The sequence below is a fragment of the Carassius auratus genome, chromosome 9, assembly GCF_003368295.1.
Source record: "Carassius auratus strain Wakin chromosome 9, ASM336829v1, whole genome shotgun sequence".
Classification (NCBI taxonomy): Eukaryota; Metazoa; Chordata; class Actinopteri; order Cypriniformes; family Cyprinidae; genus Carassius; species Carassius auratus.
The window spans coordinates 12554298-12575156 of NC_039251.1; the positions used below are offsets into that span (position 1 = coordinate 12554298).

The 20859-nt window shown below is 38.0% G+C and overlaps 2 protein-coding genes and 1 long non-coding RNA gene across 4 annotated transcripts; 1 reads left to right on the forward strand and 2 right to left on the reverse strand.

The window, feature by feature from the left end:
- Positions 1 to 116: 116 nt before the first annotated feature.
- Positions 117 to 3828, reverse strand: LOC113108396 (mitochondrial chaperone BCS1). The gene is made up of 8 exons (XM_026271499.1): positions 3675 to 3828; positions 3135 to 3525; positions 2887 to 3026; positions 2555 to 2749; positions 2323 to 2386; positions 1093 to 1265; positions 814 to 931; positions 117 to 504 (listed from the first exon to the last, which is right to left on the reverse strand). Exons 2-8 carry the CDS (start codon positions 3452 to 3454, stop codon positions 252 to 254), a joined length of 1263 nt encoding a protein of 420 aa, XP_026127284.1. The 5' UTR covers positions 3455 to 3525; positions 3675 to 3828; the 3' UTR covers positions 117 to 251.
- A 149-nt stretch (positions 3829 to 3977) lies between these two features.
- LOC113108397 (uncharacterized) lies at positions 3978 to 7764 on the forward strand. 2 transcript variants are annotated; one of them, XR_003292782.1, is made up of 5 exons: positions 3978 to 4063; positions 5281 to 5387; positions 6470 to 6568; positions 6676 to 6789; positions 6862 to 7764. It is a non-coding gene; the product is annotated as an uncharacterized LOC113108397 (long non-coding RNA). The 2 variants fall into 2 exon arrangements; XR_003292783.1 differs by having other exon boundaries at positions 6676 to 6781.
- LOC113108390 (1-phosphatidylinositol 4,5-bisphosphate phosphodiesterase delta-4-like) lies at positions 7083 to 18824 on the reverse strand. Its single transcript, XM_026271493.1, has 16 exons — positions 18665 to 18824; positions 17669 to 17710; positions 17415 to 17573; positions 16696 to 16924; positions 16334 to 16463; positions 16017 to 16248; positions 15322 to 15523; positions 12674 to 12818; positions 12351 to 12500; positions 9455 to 9598; positions 9203 to 9356; positions 8976 to 9092; positions 8630 to 8808; positions 8425 to 8557; positions 8045 to 8194; positions 7083 to 7782 (listed from the first exon to the last, which is right to left on the reverse strand). Exons 2-16 carry the CDS (start codon positions 17688 to 17690, stop codon positions 7694 to 7696), a joined length of 2235 nt encoding a protein of 744 aa, XP_026127278.1. The 5' UTR covers positions 17691 to 17710; positions 18665 to 18824; the 3' UTR covers positions 7083 to 7693.
- Between the last annotated feature and the right edge of the window lie 2035 nt (positions 18825 to 20859).

Below are 20859 nucleotides of genomic sequence, written 5' to 3' on the forward strand. Positions count from 1 at the left end.
ATCATTTCTGCAAATGAAACACATGACTGTAAACCATGAGTCAGACAATTAGTGCAAACTAAATAGTGCATCTGTTGTTGCTAAACAAATAACAGTAACAACAGTGGAAACACACAATTGTTTTTGGATTTTATTACTCAAAAAGCCTTCATCCAGGTGTAAATTTCAAAGAATGACTCATTCATTCTGTTTATCACTCGCCTGTTGGCTCAGTCTGCATCACACAAAAGTCTGTATTGTCTGTGTAGTCTTCACTCCTTCATCTCTGCAATGTTTTTGATGGAGCCAGCCGGATCTGTCTTGTAGAGCATGAAGTGTCCTTGCACCTGAGCGGCGCTGAGCTCTGTGTGTGCTGTCAGCGCTTGCTCGGCGAACCGCTCCGCCTCGGCTGCAGACTCCTGAGGGTAAAACCTCCGGAACATCTGAGTCAGCTGCCAGTGAGAGCAGTGGCCCACATACTGCTTCAGATCAACACGGCCAGGTCGGACAAGAGCCGGATCAAGTCTACAGCACACACACGAGAAACAAAGAGAAAATAATACCATGCTACCAAGGACAACACATCTGTTCATGAATATTGGGTACTTCATTAAAAATTAATTAATTAATTAATTAATTAAATGTAAAAAAAAAAAAAAACTCTAAACATTTTATAATCATGACAATATACATATCGTTGGAAAGGTCTGAGTCTCAAGATTCAATATTTGGTGAGGTAATAATAATAATAATAACCAGGACTTTACATTTCAAAGTACAACAAAACAAAAGAGTAATGCACGTCATGATTAAAGTTGCAGTACTGAGCTTTACCTCTCAATGAAATTAGTTGTCATGAACACAATTCGAGCCTCTGAAGAAGCCACTCCATCCAGAGCATTCAGAAGACCACTGAAAGTGAGTCTTCCCATGCCTTGATAGGCCAGTGGACCTGTGAGAACAAGGCAAGGAAGAATAAATGAGATCAAACAGAGCAGAAATATTCCATGGAGCTGTTAATGCCATGGCATAATTAATCACATGTGATTGGAATCACATTATAGTCCAAACAGACAGTGGGGATTCAGAAGCACTGCAGTCTGTGAGACATACTCTCTGTGGGCAGCAGCTCCCGGCTGACGAAGGCTGCATCCACGTCCTCGAGCAGGATGATGCTTTGCTGTGGAGCGACACTCAGCAGGTGGTTGAGACGATCATCAGACAGGCTGCGGTCACTGAGACTCATCAGACAGATGCTGTAACCCAGCTCGCCTGCTAGCGCAGTTCTGAAATATTATTAGTATTAATTATTAAATACTTTATTAATCCTCCACAGGAAATTATATTGTTACAGCAGCAACCACAATTCAATCCATGCACACAGACATATGTACCTAACTAAATACCTAAATAAGAATATTACATAAACATTTATTATTGGACATCATCCAATAAAATACCACCAGAATGGTAAGTGTAGTAATGTTAATTTAACTCATTGCTTTCTTGTATTCATATTATAATTCTACCATGGCAATATCATTTTTTTGTTGTCTAGTTTGTTTATTTTCTTCTTGACGCCATTTCAATTTTCATGGCTATATTTGTGGTGAGAACCAGTTAATCCATACACAAGTCTGCATTTTTTCAAGTAACAGATTAACTGGTACCGTATGTATATATTATATATATATATATATATATATATATATATATATATATATATATATATATATATATATATATATATATATATATATATATATGATTATATATACACACACACACACACACACACATAATATTATAGGTATATGAAGTAATGTTCATAACTTTGCAGTCTCTAAGGTTTGTAATATTTTTAAATAGGTCTCTTATGCTCATCAAGACTGCATTTATTTGATCCAAAATAAAACAGTAACAATAGTAATGTTGTGAAATATTCCTGTTTCCTGTTGTTTTAAAAATGTAATTTATTTCTGTGATGGCAAAGCTGATTTTCAGCTGCCATTACTCCAGCCTTCAAATGTCACATGACCCTTAAAAATTATTCTAATATGCTGATTTGGCGCTCAATAAACATTTATTATTACTATTAATGTTGAAAACAACTGTGCAGCTTAATTTATTTATTTGTGTGTGTGGAAAGGATCCTTTGATGAACAGAAAGTTCATAAGAATAGCTTTTATTTGAAGAAGAATACAAGAATATAATTTGTTCCTCTGATATTTATATTCATATTGTTGTAACTTTGTCTGTCTGCACCGATCTACACCCTGTATACTTTATAAGACACTATTATTCATAGTGACATCTACTATAAACAAAGCAGCTGTGCTTACATGAAGCTGCTCTTTCCACAGCCTGGGGGTCCATACAGCAGATATCCCCTCCTATATGGAATGCCTGAATGAAACATATTCATCAACAAAATTAGAATAAAAAAATAATTAAAACATAAAAACAAACAAAAAAGCTACACTTTTATGGATTTTTACAAAGATTTTACATTACACTAGAGGTGAACAGGCATTTTTTCCTAATATTTGTAAGTATAAAAAACAAAAATGTCACCTCTGTCAGTGTACCACTTAGGGTTGCCAATGAACTCCTTTACATCATCCACAATCCTCTCCGCCAAACCGTTCTCCAGCACTACTGAAGACAGAGGTCGTCTTCGCCTCGGAAACCCGAACGGCCTCCACTCTGCTCCGAGTGCAGTGTACATCACAGTTCGGCCCTCTTCCTGCTTTAAAGCAAGTTCACGTGCTGCACAGACACAGAATCAATCATTAAGAAAAAAATGAATTCTGTTGATTGTCTTTACTACTACACAGTATGTGTGAAATTCACAAACACTGCTGAATGAAGGAAAAATGAATACAACAAAACCTAGCTGCTCATACCTTCTTGAAGTATGTTGAAGAATATTTGGCGGTCTCTGCCCAGAGCAGTGAAGGTGACGGACTCCCACGGCGTCCCAGTGTGCAAGTCCACCATCTGCTTTTCTCTGGTCCTCTCCACTCGGATCCACTTCCTGCCATACCTGAAAACACAACGCCTCAGTCAGAGACAGGGATAATCTCTGAGAGAAAATCAAATCAGCAGCACACTGAATGTAAGATGCCCAAAGTAGCATATATTCTGACCGTACCAAATGATGTGGTTGCCTGGACTCGGATGGAAGTCAAACTGTGTATGGACTCTTCCGCTCTCATGCTGCATGTATGAAGTCTCTACACTCAGATGCTGGGTGTGTTTGGCATGTTTAGTGATCCAGCTTAAGAGCCAGTGATAACTTTTATCTCTGCTTGGGACCTCCAGTGTGATCATGTAATTTCTTCTAAAGAAGATCATGCCGACCTGTGCCCCTTTTCTGGCAACTGCTAGTGCTGTGCCAATACCAACTAGTCCAAATCCTGCCCCAAAGTAAGGGTTGTCCTTCAGGGCTCCAATAAAATCTGACAGGGTCATGATGAAGGGGTCTTCAGGATCTCTTATTCAGTCAGGAAAAGCTTATTTGTCCCTTCATTGTAATATGCAGCCTACAGTACATTCACAGCAGAGGAGGAGAAAGCATTTTAATTTTGATGAGAGCCATGAGACTGATAAAACATTATGGCGATCTGTCACTGATCAGATCTATCTTTCTATTTAAATAAAAGCAGATTTATTAAAAAGACTCTATACTTACGGCAGAGGAAATATCACAGCTTAAAATAAACGAAAAATACCCGAATAAAATGCTATAAAACACATCATTTCTACAGTAACCCTGCGTTGTCTCTCATTGATGATTGAACAAATCGTTATTTTCGGTGAGTCGAATCTTTTCCATGACTGATTCCATGAACCGATTCACAAATCAAGCATGTTTTAAATTCGCTTGATTTTGAATCAGTTCTTTTAGATGAACTATTCAAGAGAACCGATTCACTCAAATTAAATAAGCAAATCACATGGCGACCTCTGTGTTGCTTCCGTTGTTCAGGAAAATAGTTCCGTGTGAATTGTGTTTCACATTAATAGGTCCGTTGTGACTGTTTACGATTTTACGACGCAGCCGCATTATGACACTTTTAGGTATTCTTATAAATAACTCTCTGTATATTTTGTATATTTTAAAACGGACTATTCTCCACTATGTATATACAATTTTTATGTCAGAATAAATGTTCCTCTTTGAACAGAAAAATCATAGAAATGACGCCGCTTACATTGTATTTATCCACACAAATTAAGGTTATTTCTTATTATATAATTTAAGTCATAAATAATGTATATTAACATAATATATTAATGCATTATCACGTTTATTCGTCTCTTGCCGATGACGACTATATTCGCGTTGTTTGCTTTAATTGAACACATCTGCTGTTCCTTGAGGATGCGTTGTTTATTTGTTTATCAGAGGTCCACAATTGTATTTAATAATAAAATATATATATTCTCCAACAAATCATTTTCACATAACACATAACGCACTGGATTAATTGCTTTATGTTCTTTATGTTAACATACACTGTTAAATCAGCTGTTTCAATCTGGTAATCCAGAAGGAAGTCTGGTAATCCAGAAGGAAATTAATTACTTTTTGATCTGGTGATGCAGAACAGTCGTGTTGTTGCTCTGGGAGACGGAAACACTTAATGGTCCCTACGCTGTAATAGTTTTACCCCTCTATAGTTGGTTATATCCCTTCACTGACTGATGTCCCATCGAGTTTGAACCAAACATGGACCAGCAAAAGCCTGGAAGCCTTGGGAAGTTGTGGCCTAGTGGTTAGAGATTTTGACTTCTAACCCTAGGGTTGTGGGTTTGAGTCTCGGGCCAGCAATACCATGATTTAGGTGCCCTTGAGCAAGGCACTGAACCACAAACTGCTCCCTGGGTGCCGCTGCTGAGGGTGTGTGTTCACTGTGTGTGTGCACTTTGGATGGGTTAAAATTCAGAGCATGAATTCTAAGTATGAGTCACCATACTTGGCTGAATGTCATGTCACTTTCACTGGATGTGATGCAGAGCAACTCAAGCGTGTGGAAAATATAGTGGAAGATACAACAAAAGGAGAAATATTACAATACATATAAAATCATGTTTATTTAATTATATATTCAGTAAGAAATTGTCCTTTGGCATGCATGGCTCTCTGGAATATTTGTTTTCAATTGGTCAGTTGCTAGATTCACATCACTTACATGTCAAGTTTCATGTTTATTTATTTGTTTAGTTGTACTTGTGTTTTACAGCTTTGACAGCTTGCAGATAATAAGAAGTGTATTATTTTCTTTCTGTTATAGCTTTGTCTCATTTGAAGGGGACGGATATGACTGTGCAACCTAGAAGAAAGAAAAGTGTATCCAAGAAAAGTGTACTACCATTAACCAAGAAAAGCCTTTATATAAAGGTAAATCTTTCTAAAGGAAATCCAATTTATGAAGAACAGTGTACCTCCCCACTTTTTGTTTCCCAAACCAGCCAGAGCAGCACACAAATGGTACTTGCCGAGACAGTAAATATACATGACACCGCATTTGATTTAGAATCTCACACATAACATAGAGTCCACCAGAATTTCCCACAGCTATCAGCTAATGGTGAAAATGCAGCTTACTAACAAGTCATCAGATAAAGGGCTGTTTAAAACCAGCTGAATAAGTGTCCACAGTGTTCATTGCCAAATCAGAAAAATCTCTCAATTATCATATCCTAGGCCACCAGAAGGATACTAGAGGTAAAATATCCATAAACCTGTATTGCAATCTTTGCTCCTTCACCTGCAAGCAAGAGTGTTGTCTGACACAACATAATGCTGTGAAGAATGAGGGAGTCCGTCCTCACCAAGGCTGCTTCTGTTCATTTAGCACAATCCATGGGTACCGCTCAGAGGCCCATGAGTCCATACACATGGGCCTCTGTTGGGAAGTGTTGGGAGGCATAGCTGTGAACTCTGTGGCCAAACTTGCACCATCAACGCATTCATGACATAGGCAACACACTTCTGTGTTCACTTTGTGACTACATAGCTTATAACCTCAATGATATCAAACGCCACAACTTAAGCTGCCACACTGGTGATCTTAGTTATCATTGCAGTCAATGCAATGTACGTTTCAGCTCTGAAGTTGCCCTGAGGCAGCACTCCAACCGAGCACATCCAGATGCGAACCCCTTGTCTTGCACTCAGTGTAGCTTCACTTGCAGCTTCCATGCTTCCATCTCAAAGTACATTTAAACAAGCAAACAAAGTACAACAAAACAAAGCAAGATATCCATCACCCATCAATCCTCTGTTTGTTGCGCTAATAAAAAACTCCTGCTGGTCCAGCACATGTTAGATGAGCATGAAGATTGACCAGCAGAGGAGAAAACTCTGAAGTGTGATGTCTGAGGTTTCTCTTGCAACCACCAAGTGGTGTGTGACCAAGATGTGTGGTCATATGTAGGAACCTGCCTCTTTAAGTGCACTGAATGTGAGTTTTCCACCAGGAATAAACAGAAGATCACTTGGCACATTCAAACCCATGAGAGAAACCTTACAAGTGTGACAAGTGCAGTTATGCATGTGGAGATCCTTCAAGGCTAAAGGTATGAAGAGCTATTGTCCAAGATATTGATTGAAGGTTTGGGTATTTGGTTCTTGATGTCCAGTACTGTTGGTGCGTCCAATTTTGATTAATCCCTCTCTATTTTAGTATCATATGAGGATTCACATGGAGGAATGCAAGTATCTCTGCCCAGAATGTGGCTACAAATGCAAATGGGGCAACCAGCTGAAGTATCACATGACAAAACATACAAGTAGTTATGTATGTGCTATATAGTGTTTCACTAAATGTAAAGTTCCTGCACACCTTGATGTTTATCCTTCTTTCCAACAGGCACTAAACTGTATGCATGTCAGGAATGTGAGTACAGCACCATCCGTGCTGACGCACTGCGCATCCACCTGGAGACACGTCATAGAGGCATGCGTTCCTTTATATGCAAGAAATGCGGAAAGGCTTTGTAGCTGTGTTTCTGTATGCATTTCAATTGACATTCCTTCATCTTTTGAAAGTATTACATATAATCATAACCCTCATTTAAACCACAACGAACAAACATTTTTGCAATATATTTATTGTTGTTATTCTTGTTTATTCCTTTAAATGGCATTTTCCATTTCCATTCCGAACAATATTTACCTGGGCAAGTACAATTTATATTGAACACTTGCTTTTGGGTTATTTATAAAAGGCACTTAACCATGCTCAGCTACATTAATTCAGATAATGTACAACCTTAAGGATGCATTCTACCCTGACTATATATGCTTAAAAATGCATTATATATATTTTTTATTAACAATACACTCAGTATTGCATAGATAAACAACTAAAAATTACATTTTCTATTGCCAAAAAGGCTTTAATGCACCGTTCTTGGAGGTCTATTGTGACAACAAGGTACTACTAACACCATGCAACTATACAGTACTATAGAGGTACTCTTAAAAACAATGCTTAGTTGCTATACCTTTTTGCTTTAAGCAAGGATTAGTGATTAAATCATGTTTTGGTTGTTCAGGTGATTGCCAGCATTTGTATTTTTATTCAAAGAATGAGATTAAATGTGTCTCTACCTTTTTACAGAAACTACAGATTTGTCTTAGAAATATTTAAGCATTGTGAATAAAACTACTAGAATTGTGAACATTGTGTACACCTATAATTACAACTCTCTAATTTTGATATGAACAAAGATGGAGGATGGATGGATACTCGTTCCATCTTTGGACAACAGATGCACATGACGATATCCTGTAAAAAAGAAGCTTTTTGTTATTTGCAAGAAAGCCAATTGATTTTCAATGATTTTTGAGTATAGGCCTAAATACACTGGGTCTCATACACTAATAATAATAATAATAATATTTGTTCATTCAAATTAAAAAAATAGAGAAAGTGCAGGCTTATCGATGAATGAGGATTTTTGTGTGGAAACATTCACACACAGGCTGTGTTTGCATGGTCATTGAATAGAAGACCCAGATTTTTTTTACATATATTATTATAGGCCTACCTGGTTGAATACTGGTAAAAGGTATAGTGTATTGCCCTATGAAGTCATTCCTTGATGCTTTATCATAATCTTCAACTACAAAACGCACCAGTGCCAGCTCAGGGGTGTGGATTGTAAACTGCAATGTTTCATTCCATTGTGGATTGAATCCTGTCCAGATAAGAAAAAAAAAAAAATAGGAAAATCACTGCAAACACCAGGACATAAATAGGATTCCTATGGTTTATAAATTAGGGAAACTTGTCATCTTAACAGGTCATGTCTATTTCCACATTATTAAAGTTACAAACACATACTGTATATGCACGGTTTCTAATGGTCTCTCTTAATTCGGCAACACTTTAGTCCATTTAGTGCAGTCTAAAAAAAAAAAACCTCACCATTGTTGTCAATGTATTTGGTCTCCTGTTTGGCTTGATCCAAAGGAACACCAAAAATTTCCACCCTTACCAGGGGGTCTACAATGGACCATGCTTTTTGCTTTACTTTAGGGAGCTGCTGTCCACTAATAACCTAAAAAGACAATCAAAAGACATAAAATCTTGAAAATAAACTTGAAGAGGGAACACAAACATTGTTTAATACCTTAACATAGAAGTGTAGAGGGTGGTAATCATTACGTTCCTTAGGATTTTCAGGATCAAAGAGTCTCTCTCTTTTGCAAAGGATTTCAGGTTTTAGGATGTAGCCACTGCAGCCATTCTGAGTAAACAACCCATCATTAAGATCCATTTCCATCCCTGCTGTCTGGAAGTTTAATGCCACTATGAGTCAAAAACACATTAAAGTAAATATACTGGCCCCTTTACAACACATTACTTGCATTTGCCTGTTCCTTTTTACATAGTGTTTTTTATGTCTGCCATGCTCACATTCTTCCACTTAGTAGCACTGACATAATGGTGTGTAATACAATATCGACTATACTAACCAATCTGGCATCCCATGTTCCACATGTCTACTGGACAGTAATTTGATGAATCCGTCCTCATTCCACTTGGATACACTCTTGTCAGCTGCCTGGTGTTATGCAGCACAAAATCTGAACCTAACAGACAAAAAAAATGAGGATTCCACAGGAAAAATTATAAATTACAGGTTTGGAATAATATGAGGTTAAAATATATCCAAACTATCCTTTTAGTAAGAATTTCTAACCTGCTTCTTTTGAATATTTACGTGCTTTAGACTCAGAGAAGGATGACATCTCACTAGGCTTAGCAGAGGTGCGGGAATGCTCAAAGCTGTGGAAATGTACACTCTTACAGAACATTAGGTCTGAGAGCTCCTTGCATAGATTTTGCCGGGATTTCTACATGGGCAAAACCAAACAATCATAAACAATATTGAACAAAGGGGTGGAAAACACAGACTGCCCCTTTCCTCAGTTCTCAATATTTTTACTGGTACCTTGCCGTTTTTTGGTGGAATCTCAGTTACTGGACTGTCCGTTTTCATTTCTGCTGCCTCGTCCTCATCGCTGACTTCACCTGAGGGGTTCTCGGACTCGTTTTCAAACTTCTTCCCTTTTAACAAGATTTTCCTCTTAAGTGCCTGAAAGAAATGATGCAACAAATAGTCCTGCTTGACATTCCTAATAATATACAGGTGTTGGTCATATAATTAGAAAATCAACAAAAAGTTGATTTATTTCACTAATTCCATTCAAAAAGTGAAACTTTATATTATATTGATTCATTACACACAGACTGATATATTTCAAATGTTTATTTCTTTTAATTTTGATGATTATAACTGACAACTAAGGTAAATCCCAAATTCAGTGTCTCAGAAAATTAGAATATTGTGAAATGGTTCAATTTTGAAGACACATGGTGCCACACTCTAATCAGCTAATTAACTCAAAACACTTTAAAAGGCCTTTAAATGGCTCTCATTCTTTTTCTGTAGGCTACACAATCATTGGGAAGACTGCTGACTTTAAAGTTGTTCAGAAGACGACCATTGACACCTTGCACAAGGAGGACACAAAAGGTAATTGCAAAAGAGGCTGGCTGTTCACAGAGCTCTGTGTCCAAGCACATTAATAGAGAGGCGAAGGGAAGGAAAAGATGTGGTTAAAAAAAAATTATTAAAAAAAAGTGTACAAGCAATAGGGAAAACTGCACCCTGGAGAGGATTGTGAAACAAAACACATTCAAAAAGGTGGGGGATATTCACAAAGAGTGGACTGCAGCTGGAGTCAGTTCTTCAAGAACCATTATGCACAGACGTATGCAAGACAAGGGTTTCAGCTGTTGTATTCCTTGTGTCAGCCCACTCTTAAACAACAGACATCGTCAGAAGTGTCTTGCCTGGGCTAAAGACAAAAAATGACTGGACTGTTGCTGAGTGGTACAAAGTTTTATTCTCTGATGAAAGTAAATTCTGCATATCCTTTTGAAATCAGTGTCCCAGAGTCTGGAGGAAGAGAGGAGAGGCACACAATCCACGTTGCTTGAGGTCCAGTGTAAAGTTTCCACAGTCAGTGATGGTTTAGGGTGCCATGTCATCTGCTGGTGTTGGTCCACTGTGTTTTCTGAGGTCCAAGGTCAACGCAGCCGTATACCAGGAAGTTTTAGAACACTTCCTGCTTCCTGCTGCTGACCAACTTTATTGAGATGCAGATTTCATTTTCCAACAGGACTTGGCACCTGCACACCGTGCCAAAGCTACCAGTACCTGGTTTAAGGACCATGGTATCCCTGTTCTTAACTGGCCAGCAAACTCACCTGACCTTAATGCCCATATAAAATCTATGGGGTATTGTGAAGAGTGAGTGAGTGAGTGAAAGGTGAGTGACGTGACATTCAGCCAAGTATGGTGACCCATACTCAGAATTTGTGCTCTGCATTTAACCCATCCGAAGTGCACACACACAGAGCAGTGAACAAACACACACACACAGTGAACATACACCCGGAGCAGTTGGGGGTTCGATGCCTTGCTCAAGGGCACCTAAGTCATGGTATTGAAGGTGGAGAGAGAACTGTACATGCACTCCCCCCACCCACAATTCCTTCCAGCCCGAGACTCGAACTCACAACCTTTCGATTGGGAGTCAGACTCTCTAACCATTAGGCCACGAAGAGGAAGATGCCAGACCCAAGAATGCAGAAGAGCTGAAGGCCATTATCAGAGCAACCTAGGCTCTCATAACACCTGAGCAGTGCCACAGACTGACCGACTCCATGCCACGCTGCATTTCTGCCATAATTCAGGCAAAAGGAGCCCCAACTAAGTATTGAGTGCTGTACAAGCTCAGACTTTTCATGTTCATACTTTTCAGTTGGTTAAGATTTATAAAAATCCTTTCTTTGTATTGGTCTTTAAGTAATATTCACATTTTCTGATACCGAATTTGGGATTTTCCTTAGTTGTCCGTTATAATCATCACCATTAAAAGAAATAAACATTTGAAATATATCAGTCTGTGTGTAATGCATGACTATAATAAACAAGTTAAAAAAGTTTAATGGATTAGTGAAATAAATCAACTTTTTGATGATATTTTAATTACATGACCAGCACATGTATTATTATATAATATATATTTTTTTACAATTTAATAATAAAAGGGGAAGTTGTGGCCTAATGGTTAGAGGGTTGGACTCCCAATCGAAGGGTTGTAGGTTCTAGTCTTGGGCCGGACGGAATTGTGGGTGGGGGTAGTGCATGAACAGCTCTCTCTCCACTCTCAATACCACGACTTAGGTGCCCTTGAGCAAGGCATCGAACCCCCAACTGCTCCCCGGGCGCCGCAGCATAAATGGCTGTCCACTGCTCCGGGTGTGTGCTCACAGTGTGTGTGTGTGTTCACTGCTCTGTGTGTGTGCATTTCGGATGGGTTAAATGCAGAGCACAAATTCTGAGTATGGGTCACCATACTTGGCTGAATGTCACTTCACTTTCACTTTTAATAAAATAAAATCAACACTTCTGAAGTGAAAATTTTTGTATATTGCATTTTTCTAATTGTATAAGATTTCAGTAAAATTATTATCTGCATAATAATTGAAGTTAGATGCTACAAAATTTGCATTGTGCAATTTTTTTTATTTTGAGATATAAATGATAAAATACCAAACTCAATTTGGTCTCAGACTTTTGGACCACACAGTATTGGATATTTTAAAAAAAACAATTTCCTATGATAGGTGAAATGAACCTGTTGTCTTCATATGTGACAATTAATATTTGATGAAAGTACCATGACTATAAGACAATAGATCCATAGTAGTCATCTATGTTTTTCAAAAAGAATTAAGGTAAGTTAAGTGCACCACTAAGGCACTGAAGAGCTCACCTCTGGGGATGGCAGTTCGCTGGAGATTCCATCTACTGTGTTTGTGAGTAGCATATCACCCAGAATGTCTCTGAAATATCGAGCCATGACTTCCTGTTGCTCTATGCTGCAGTGGTTTTCAATGGACACAATGAGTGGATACTCAGACGCCTGAAAGTAGGAAAGATGGTAGGATTAATACATCTGTAAATAGATTATGTATCTGTGCAAATAATTAATATTAACATCAACAACAATATTATACATCATTAATAGACATTACGCAAACAAAGTAAATTATTAATAGATATTCATATAAATATATATTTTTAAATATAGATCACCTTGAAGGCATAATTTGCTATAGTAGTAATCACATCTTTGAGGAGAATCTTAGTTGTCAGTGTGTGTCCATGATAAACTACCGGCTCCCCATTTGATCCATTCCAGCAGTCTACTTCTACACACCTGCAGCCTCGTTTTAGTGCCCTTCAGAGTTTCAACCCAGCACAAATAAACAACCACTGTCATGAACATAAAGAACATAACGTAAAGCATTCAACTAGGCCAGAGATGCCCAAAGTTGCCATGTGATGACCTTTGAATTGGTCTTTTTTTCCATACCAGAGTTAAAAAAGCAACATTTAATCTTACTTTCTAATGTACATTTTGTCAGGATCCTGCCCTGACTGTCTTGTCTTTGTTTAATATTTCCTTGTTTTGCATCTAAGCACATGGTTCTGTCTCGATTTGTGTCTACCACGTGCCCCTTTTGTCCCACCTCCTTGTTTCCCCTGATCACGCTCCCTTGTTTAAAGTGAAAGTGATGTGATATACAGCCGAGTATGGTGACACATACTCAGAATTCGTGCTTTGCATTTAACCCATCCAAAGTGCACACACAGCAGTGAACACACACAGTGTGAACACACACCCGGAGCAGTGGGCAGCCATTTATGCTGCGGCACCCGGGGAGCAGTTGGGGGTTTGGTGCCTTGCTCAAGAGCACCTAAGTCATGGTATTGCTGGCTCAAGACTCAAACCCACAACCTTAGGGTCAGGGGCGGAGCGGGGGGGTGGCTAATGGGCCTTAAGCCCCGAATGTTTTGTCAAAAGCCCCGAATCTTTTAGCTTTTTTAAAATAACTTCAACTTTGTTTCATTTCCTCTCAGTCTCTCAGACTGGAGTGGCAAAAAAGAAAAGAAACAAAAGCTCTATTACTGTGCGTTGTGGCGGACGGTAAAGCATCACGCATCACTTCGCTTGTTTGCCAACTGCCGATAAAAACTAACGAAGAAGAATATAAATCATCTTCTTCGTCGTTGTCATTAGGGGCTGGTGGGCTTTTTATTTCACCGCCGTCGTAGCGAGCTCACTGACTAACCGCCTGAAATTAACATTATGGACATAACAATTTTTTTTAAAAGGAACTCGTAACAGCAAACCTCACCGGCCAGAGAGAGATTCAAAAGCAATATATCCCAATGTATCAAATGCTAAGTTATTTCAGGGCATGTTTTACAACTGTTCTCGGCACATTCGTGGGATAAGAAGATAGATTAATTGAGAAATATAGCTGGAGAACAATTAAATACAAAATAGTTTGTAGGCTCTACTGGGTGAATATTTTTTTTTCTGAGTAACCATCATTTTCCCAGATAGTGTATAGATTTTTAGGCATTCTGTTATCTCAAACAGCCTGAAAAATAGTGCATTTAGCTCCCTGCGGAGTACACCCCTGCAGCCCCCTAGGTTTGGGCTAAGCCCCGAATGTTTACATCTTCTGGCTCCGCCCCTGCTTAGGGTTAGAAGTCAAACTCTCTAACCACTAGGCCATGACTTCCACTTGTCTGACTAGTCCTTGTCTGATTGATTGTTTTCACCTGATCCTCATGTGTGATGCTCCATATATTGGGTTCTCTTTCCTTGTGTCTCTGCTTGTTTGTTTTGGTGTTTACCTGTTTCTTGGCCCAGAATTTATCCTTTTGATCTTGCATAAGTTATTTTTTTATCTCATATTTAGTTAATTTATTTCCTCGTTTCCTTTTTGGTCTTCAATAGTTCTGATTAGTTCTTGTTTTTTGATTTTGTGCATTCTAATCTAGTTTTGTTTCTCTTTTTTTATTTAACAGATTACTACTTTGGATCGTTTTGATTCTCTTCTGTTTTCAATTGTCTATCTTGTGTTGAGTCTCGTCCTGTTTTCATGTTTTGTCCTGTCTTGCATAAAAAAATAAAAAATAAAATAAAAAGTTAATGAAAAAATATAAAATCAAAAGGAAAAACAAAACTAAATCAGAATGCACAAAATCCAAAACTAGACAGAACTGGAAAAGACCAAAAAGGAAACGAGGAAATAAAAATAACTAAACTAAAATAACCAGATTCCCTGGCCACTGACCACACTGGAAGCAGCTACCCTCTCTCACATTCAAGTCTCTGGTTTGGAGTCTCTGGCGTTTACTCTGACCGACATCTGAGTTTCACTTCAGGTTACGGGTTCCCTGTGTGTTTGCCTGGTCCTTCCTCTGGAGCTTCCTCCTCCATGCTTGAGTCTGTGGCCATCTGGGACTGTCTCAATGGTCATACCTCCTGCCCGTGTTGTCATCTGCCCTGCCCCTCAGCTTGGACGGTTTAACTCCTCATTCCCCCTACCGTTCTAGTCTATGTTTTGTTAATAAAATACCCTTGTCTGCTCACTTGCTTTTGGACCCCATTTCTTGCAGATTCCTGACATGGTTTTTGCTATTTAAATGTGTGTTATTTTGAAGTGTTACAAAAATAATTATATAACATAATTGGATATAATACTCTATTTGGGCATCTCATAGCTAGATAGTTTAAAATTCTATTATTGATCAGAAATATTATTACATGCATGAGATGTTACTGCTTGCATGCTCGTAAAATCCTTTTCCACAAAAGATACCACTGAAGATCTGTGAAAGTTAGTAGACACAAGACTGTATTACCATAAACAGGCAGAACTCACTGGATGTAGGCCTCAACGCTGCTTGGTCCTTTTAACTGGTCCTCCATCAGATAAGTGTTGTGTGATGAGGAGATGTAATAGTGGGCGAGAGGTTGGCTCATGTCCTGAAAAAGGTTCTGCCGCTCTGGATTGAAGATGGATCCCTCAGGAGACGTCAGGTACATAAGGAACCCATTGACTGACATCATGTGATTCATTCGGACTGTACCATAAGACAAAATTAAACATCTGTTGTCTTCAGTTATTACTTAATTGTCATGAGTAAAGGACCACTTCACTGTTGCCCATGCAGCAATCTAGGTTAAGTGCTTCTAGATTAACTACTCCATTATTATTTAAAAAAAAAAACATCCAAACAGGCAAATAAAATAATTTTTCAATGAAATAACTCAACTTTTATATCTAAAGCAAGGATCTTCAACAGGGAAATATATGATCCCTAAAGGGTCTACCATTTACTGCTTAGTCTCAAATTTTTTTTTAAGAAAATATCATTTAAAAAAATAAATGAATTAAGCTATATAAACACTATATAAAGCTAACTCCAAGCAAAGCAAAATTCATTATGCCTACCACATTAAAATGTACAAATAAAATTGATCAGAATAAATTGTAATATTAATTATATATTCATACATAAATCACAAAAATTGTAACTGAAGAGTGTAGTATAGCTGTTGATGGAGGATCATTACCGGTGTCTACAGGCTCATAGCGGTCAATCAGCTGAAGGGCATGTTCATAACTGCCCTCCCCCTCTAACTGCTCCTCTCTCAGAAACTCCTCCAGATCACACTGGGATAGACTTTGTCCATCACTGGAATAATCCTGGAATAAATCCAGCACCTCTTCTCTCTGAGTAAGCATTTTATAAAACTCCACAAACTCCTGATCCTCCAGGGTTTCTGACTTCGACTTATCTGCCAACTGTGAGAAAGCGTCAACAAATGACAATGAGGTACAACAAGGTGAAAATGTATGATCAAAAATCACATTAGCCACTCATAGTTACCATAAAAAGACATAATGCATGTTCTTCATTCATCTCCACGTTCATCATTTTCAGTAATTTCTTTGCCTCCTTAAAATTAATTCTGCCATCCTTGTTTAGATCTCCTTTCAAAAACCAGTCTGAGATCCATCTGAGTGGAATGGTTTAGGTTGATAATTAAAGTTGATAGTGAACAGCTGGACTTCATTAACCTATCTATCTGTCTGTCTGTCTGTCTTTCTGTCTTTAGCATTCCATCCATCTATCCGTTCATCCATCCATCCATCTGTCTGTCCATCTATCAATCCATCAATGCATTTAAATTATTCTTGATATTTTAACATTTAAAAGGGGCAGAAATAAACTTTTCTTAACAAGGATACTGGTCAAGTTTAGTGCTCTCATCCATGTTCTCCATGTTCTCCATGAGGGCTCCAATACCCTGAATCCAGGCCTGAGCTTCCTTTGCTGAATCAGCCACCAGGTCCAGGTTTCCTCTTCGGCCGCGAAACACCAGAGTGAAACAGCGGTCAGCGGGAAACTCATCTGCCACACTAAGGAGTGCCTCTGACTGATGTCCCTCACGAACAGCCTCCACATCACTGATGGAGACTGGAAAAAAACGCAAAGACAATACAAGCTTTTGTTTTTGTTTAGAGCACTTCTTACAGTTTTCAAAACTGTGAACTAGTGCTTGAAAAGGCAAGCTTCATTATTATTAATTATTCAAGCTTTCTATTGTTCATAGGGAAGCAAACGAGCTCTGGACTTCCAACTATTGTCATGTCAGATCTACTTCCCTGAACTACTTATAGTACTCACCACGAATCAGATACCACTGATATACTCCTTTGGGATTAAATTCAAAATTACCTTGAAGTACAATCAATAACTGCTGATACTTCAAGACCTTTATTTTCTATGCAATTGCTAATGGATTAGTCACAAATTAGATGTTTGGTTTTTGGCAGAACCATGCATATTTTCTTAAATAAATCAGTAATTATTTTATAAACATGTATATAAATTTTTTATAACTAGACCTGCACAAACGCGATTACTGAAGCATTTAAACAAAAACATCAGCTCAATAAGTGCGTACAGGTAGAATAAGAGTTTATTGCCCAGCTGGATTTATATGCAATAGTCTTGCAGTCCTCCTGAAGTTTGTAGTGCCGCGGACGCTTCCACATACGAGACTTCACTTTGCGCAGAAACATGCCAGCTTTCATGGCTTCAAGGTTTTGATGACCCTTTTCACCTGTCAGAACACGAGAAATGGCCTTTAGCGATATTCAGAAACACCAAGCTTATTTTAAACACAACACACACACACACACACACAGGTTGACTTACAGCATGTTTGAGGTGATTCCATTTTCTATTTGTTCAACCTTTCTGCAGACACAAATTAACATTAATGTATCACCATCTCATCAAAAATTCACATTTCAGTCTATAGATGCTAAAGACCTGGTGCTCATGTGTGGTTTGAGGTAGTGGTAGTAGCTTCTCGATTTGATGACATCACAATTTCTGGGTAGTGAGGTAATGAATAATAGTGAATTGATTCTGTAATACTGCAAGATGTTATTGACAGCTGGAGGTTGTCCAAGATGTGAGTGCTCATTTAGATTAGTGAGTTAAATCAGATTAGTTTTGTAGTAAGATGTAGTAAGATAGATTAGTTGGATGTATGCGTATTGAGAATTTCAATGACGCTCTTTATGCACTATGATGAAACAAGAGCTTAAAGCTTTTTTGTCAGTGAGATCCCAGACATGCCAAATAAAATCTAGATACAGGCTGATTGCATAACCATTGTAGCCTATTTTACAATGGGGAGACAACCTTTCTAGTTAATTTCTCCAAAGGATAAACATTTGAGGCAGAAGTAAAGCGGTGCAGTCAGGCGAGACATGAGTCATGGCTAAATACGTCTAGAGATCCACAAGATCCTCTGCTGGCATCATCGTAATGTTCTCTTATATCCCAAGTGAATAAGGTAGAATCTAATTTTGCACTTTCCTGCCATTATTTGGTATTAAATAAATGGATATTGTATAGCATTACAATAATTCACTTTGATCTGAAGCCTAAATGAGGCCATTAGTCAAAAAAAAAAATCAATTGTTTTCTTCTAAATGTGCCTTTACACAATCCTAAAATATTGCAGTAGTAACAGAGTCTTAGTGCAAATGAAGACCATATTATGATCTAATGTGAGCCCCTAATAATAGTAAATGCTGACAAAATAATGTTGTAAACACAGCAAATAGAGACTGGAGAGGACTGCAGACTAAAGCAAAATACTGAGGAGTGACTCAGAAAAAGAGGATAAAGAGAACTCACCAGATTAAAGGACATCTGATAAACTGACATCTGGTGGAACTGAAAGAGCTACTCAGGGAGGATGGACTCTGCTGCCTTTGGCTGCTGCTGCATGCAAAGGACTGTGAAAACAGAACTGCAGTCCAGGCTCCTTCCACTGTGATGCATAGCTAGCCTCACCCCTTCCTCTGCCTCCTTCCTTCCTAGACACTCCCACTTTTCCTTTTTTTCCCCCTGCCTTATTAGGTGCAATAGTCTGTGTGTTTGCTCCAGCAAAAATATTTATCATAAACAATTATTCTACATTAAATACAGAACAATTAGAAACACTCTACATTATAAACAATTCATGAATTTTAAATAATTTTACACCACATTAAAAATATAAAAAATCTACATAGAATATTACTCAAAAGACGCAATTTGCACAATGTACATTACAATAAATAAATTAATTATAGAATTATAAATAGACTAAACTGTCAAGTCACCTTTATTTATATAGCGCTTCAAACAAAACAGATTGTGTAAAAGCAACTAAACAATATTAATTAGGAAAAGTGTCAATAATGCAAAATGACAGTTAAAGGCAGTTCATCATTGAATTCATTGATGTCATCATCCAGCTCAGTTCAATTTAAATAGTATCTTTGCAATCATTTGGAATCAAGTCAGTGATATCGCTGTAAATGAAGTGTCCCCTATTAGCAAACCAAAGGCAAAAGCGGCAAGTAACCAAAACTCCATCGGTGACAGAATGGAGAAAAAACCTTGGAAGAAACCAGGCTCAGTTGGGGGGCCAGTTCTCCTCTGACCAGACGAAAACCAGTAGTTCAATTCCAGGCTGCAGCAAAGTCAGATTGTGCAGAGGACTCAACTGGTTCCTGTGGTCTTGTCCAAGTGGTCGTCTGAGACAAGGTCTTTACAGGGGATCTGTATCTGGGGCTCATCTAGTTGTCCTGGTCTCTGCTGACATTCAGGGCTGTAGAGGTGCTGATCCACCATCTGGGCTGGATACTTACTGGATCCAGGTGACTGCAGTGACCCTCTGATCTGGATACAGACTGGTACTGGTAGCTAAGGTTACCTCGAAATAAGAGAGAAACAGACTAATATTAGCGTAGATGCCATTCTTCTAATGATGTAGCAAGTACAATAGGGTGTTATGTGAAGTGTTCCCGGTTCCGGTTTACCTAATTAATGCAGCCTTATAATCCTTTAACGATATGGATATTAGAAGCATATTAGTGTGTTATGTGTAAGCCAGGTTAAAGAGATCGGTCTTTAATCTAGATTTAAACTGCAAGAGTGTGTCTGCCTCCCGAACAATGTTAGGTTATTCCAGAGTTTAGCTAGAGTTGCTAAATAGGAAAAGGATCTGCCACCCGCAGTTGATTTTGATATTTTCCTTAATAAGTTTTCCTTAATCTTCCTTAAGCATAAAAGAGCAACTGTATTTAAAATGGAAGAAAAGAGAAAGTCCATAGTTTCTGTTACAAGTTGTTCTAAGGTTTTGGATATGCTAAGGAATTGGGACACATTAGGAAGATTACTTACAAAGAAGTCTTTTGTGGTAGAAGTGATTATTCTACTTGTAACAAGAAGTTACGGAACAAAGCATCTTTTTCATTATCAACATGGATATTAAAATCACCAAGAATTAAAACTTTATATGCAGCCAGCACTAACTCGGATAAAAATTAGGATAGCAAATTCTTTAATATATTCTGTATGGTGTCCTGGTGGCCTGAATACAGAAGCCAGTACAAACATCAAAGGGGATTTATCATTAACACTGTTTCTATGGACAATGTTATATGAAGCACCATTACTTCAAACGAGTTAATGTCATTTCATAGCCTACTTGAATATAAACCAACCATACTAAATCAGCAGGATATACAGAATGGTGAAGTCTTAACCAAGCACAACATACATTTAAATTTATATTTGTCTTAAAAAATAATTAATTTAATCCCAAGTCTACAGAACAGCCACTTTTCTCGCCATTGTCATTTATGCAGCATCACATCTCTAAGCTCCAGCCATAAAAACAAACACCGGAAATTATAAAATACCAAAACACTCACGTCTTCACTTATTTAATTTTCTTTATTAAACAGACATTTCAGCCAGTAATGTCTCAATAATGTTTGACAACTGAGCAAGTAAGAAATCTTTTCATATTGCACTCATACTGTTTAGTAGCAAACTGT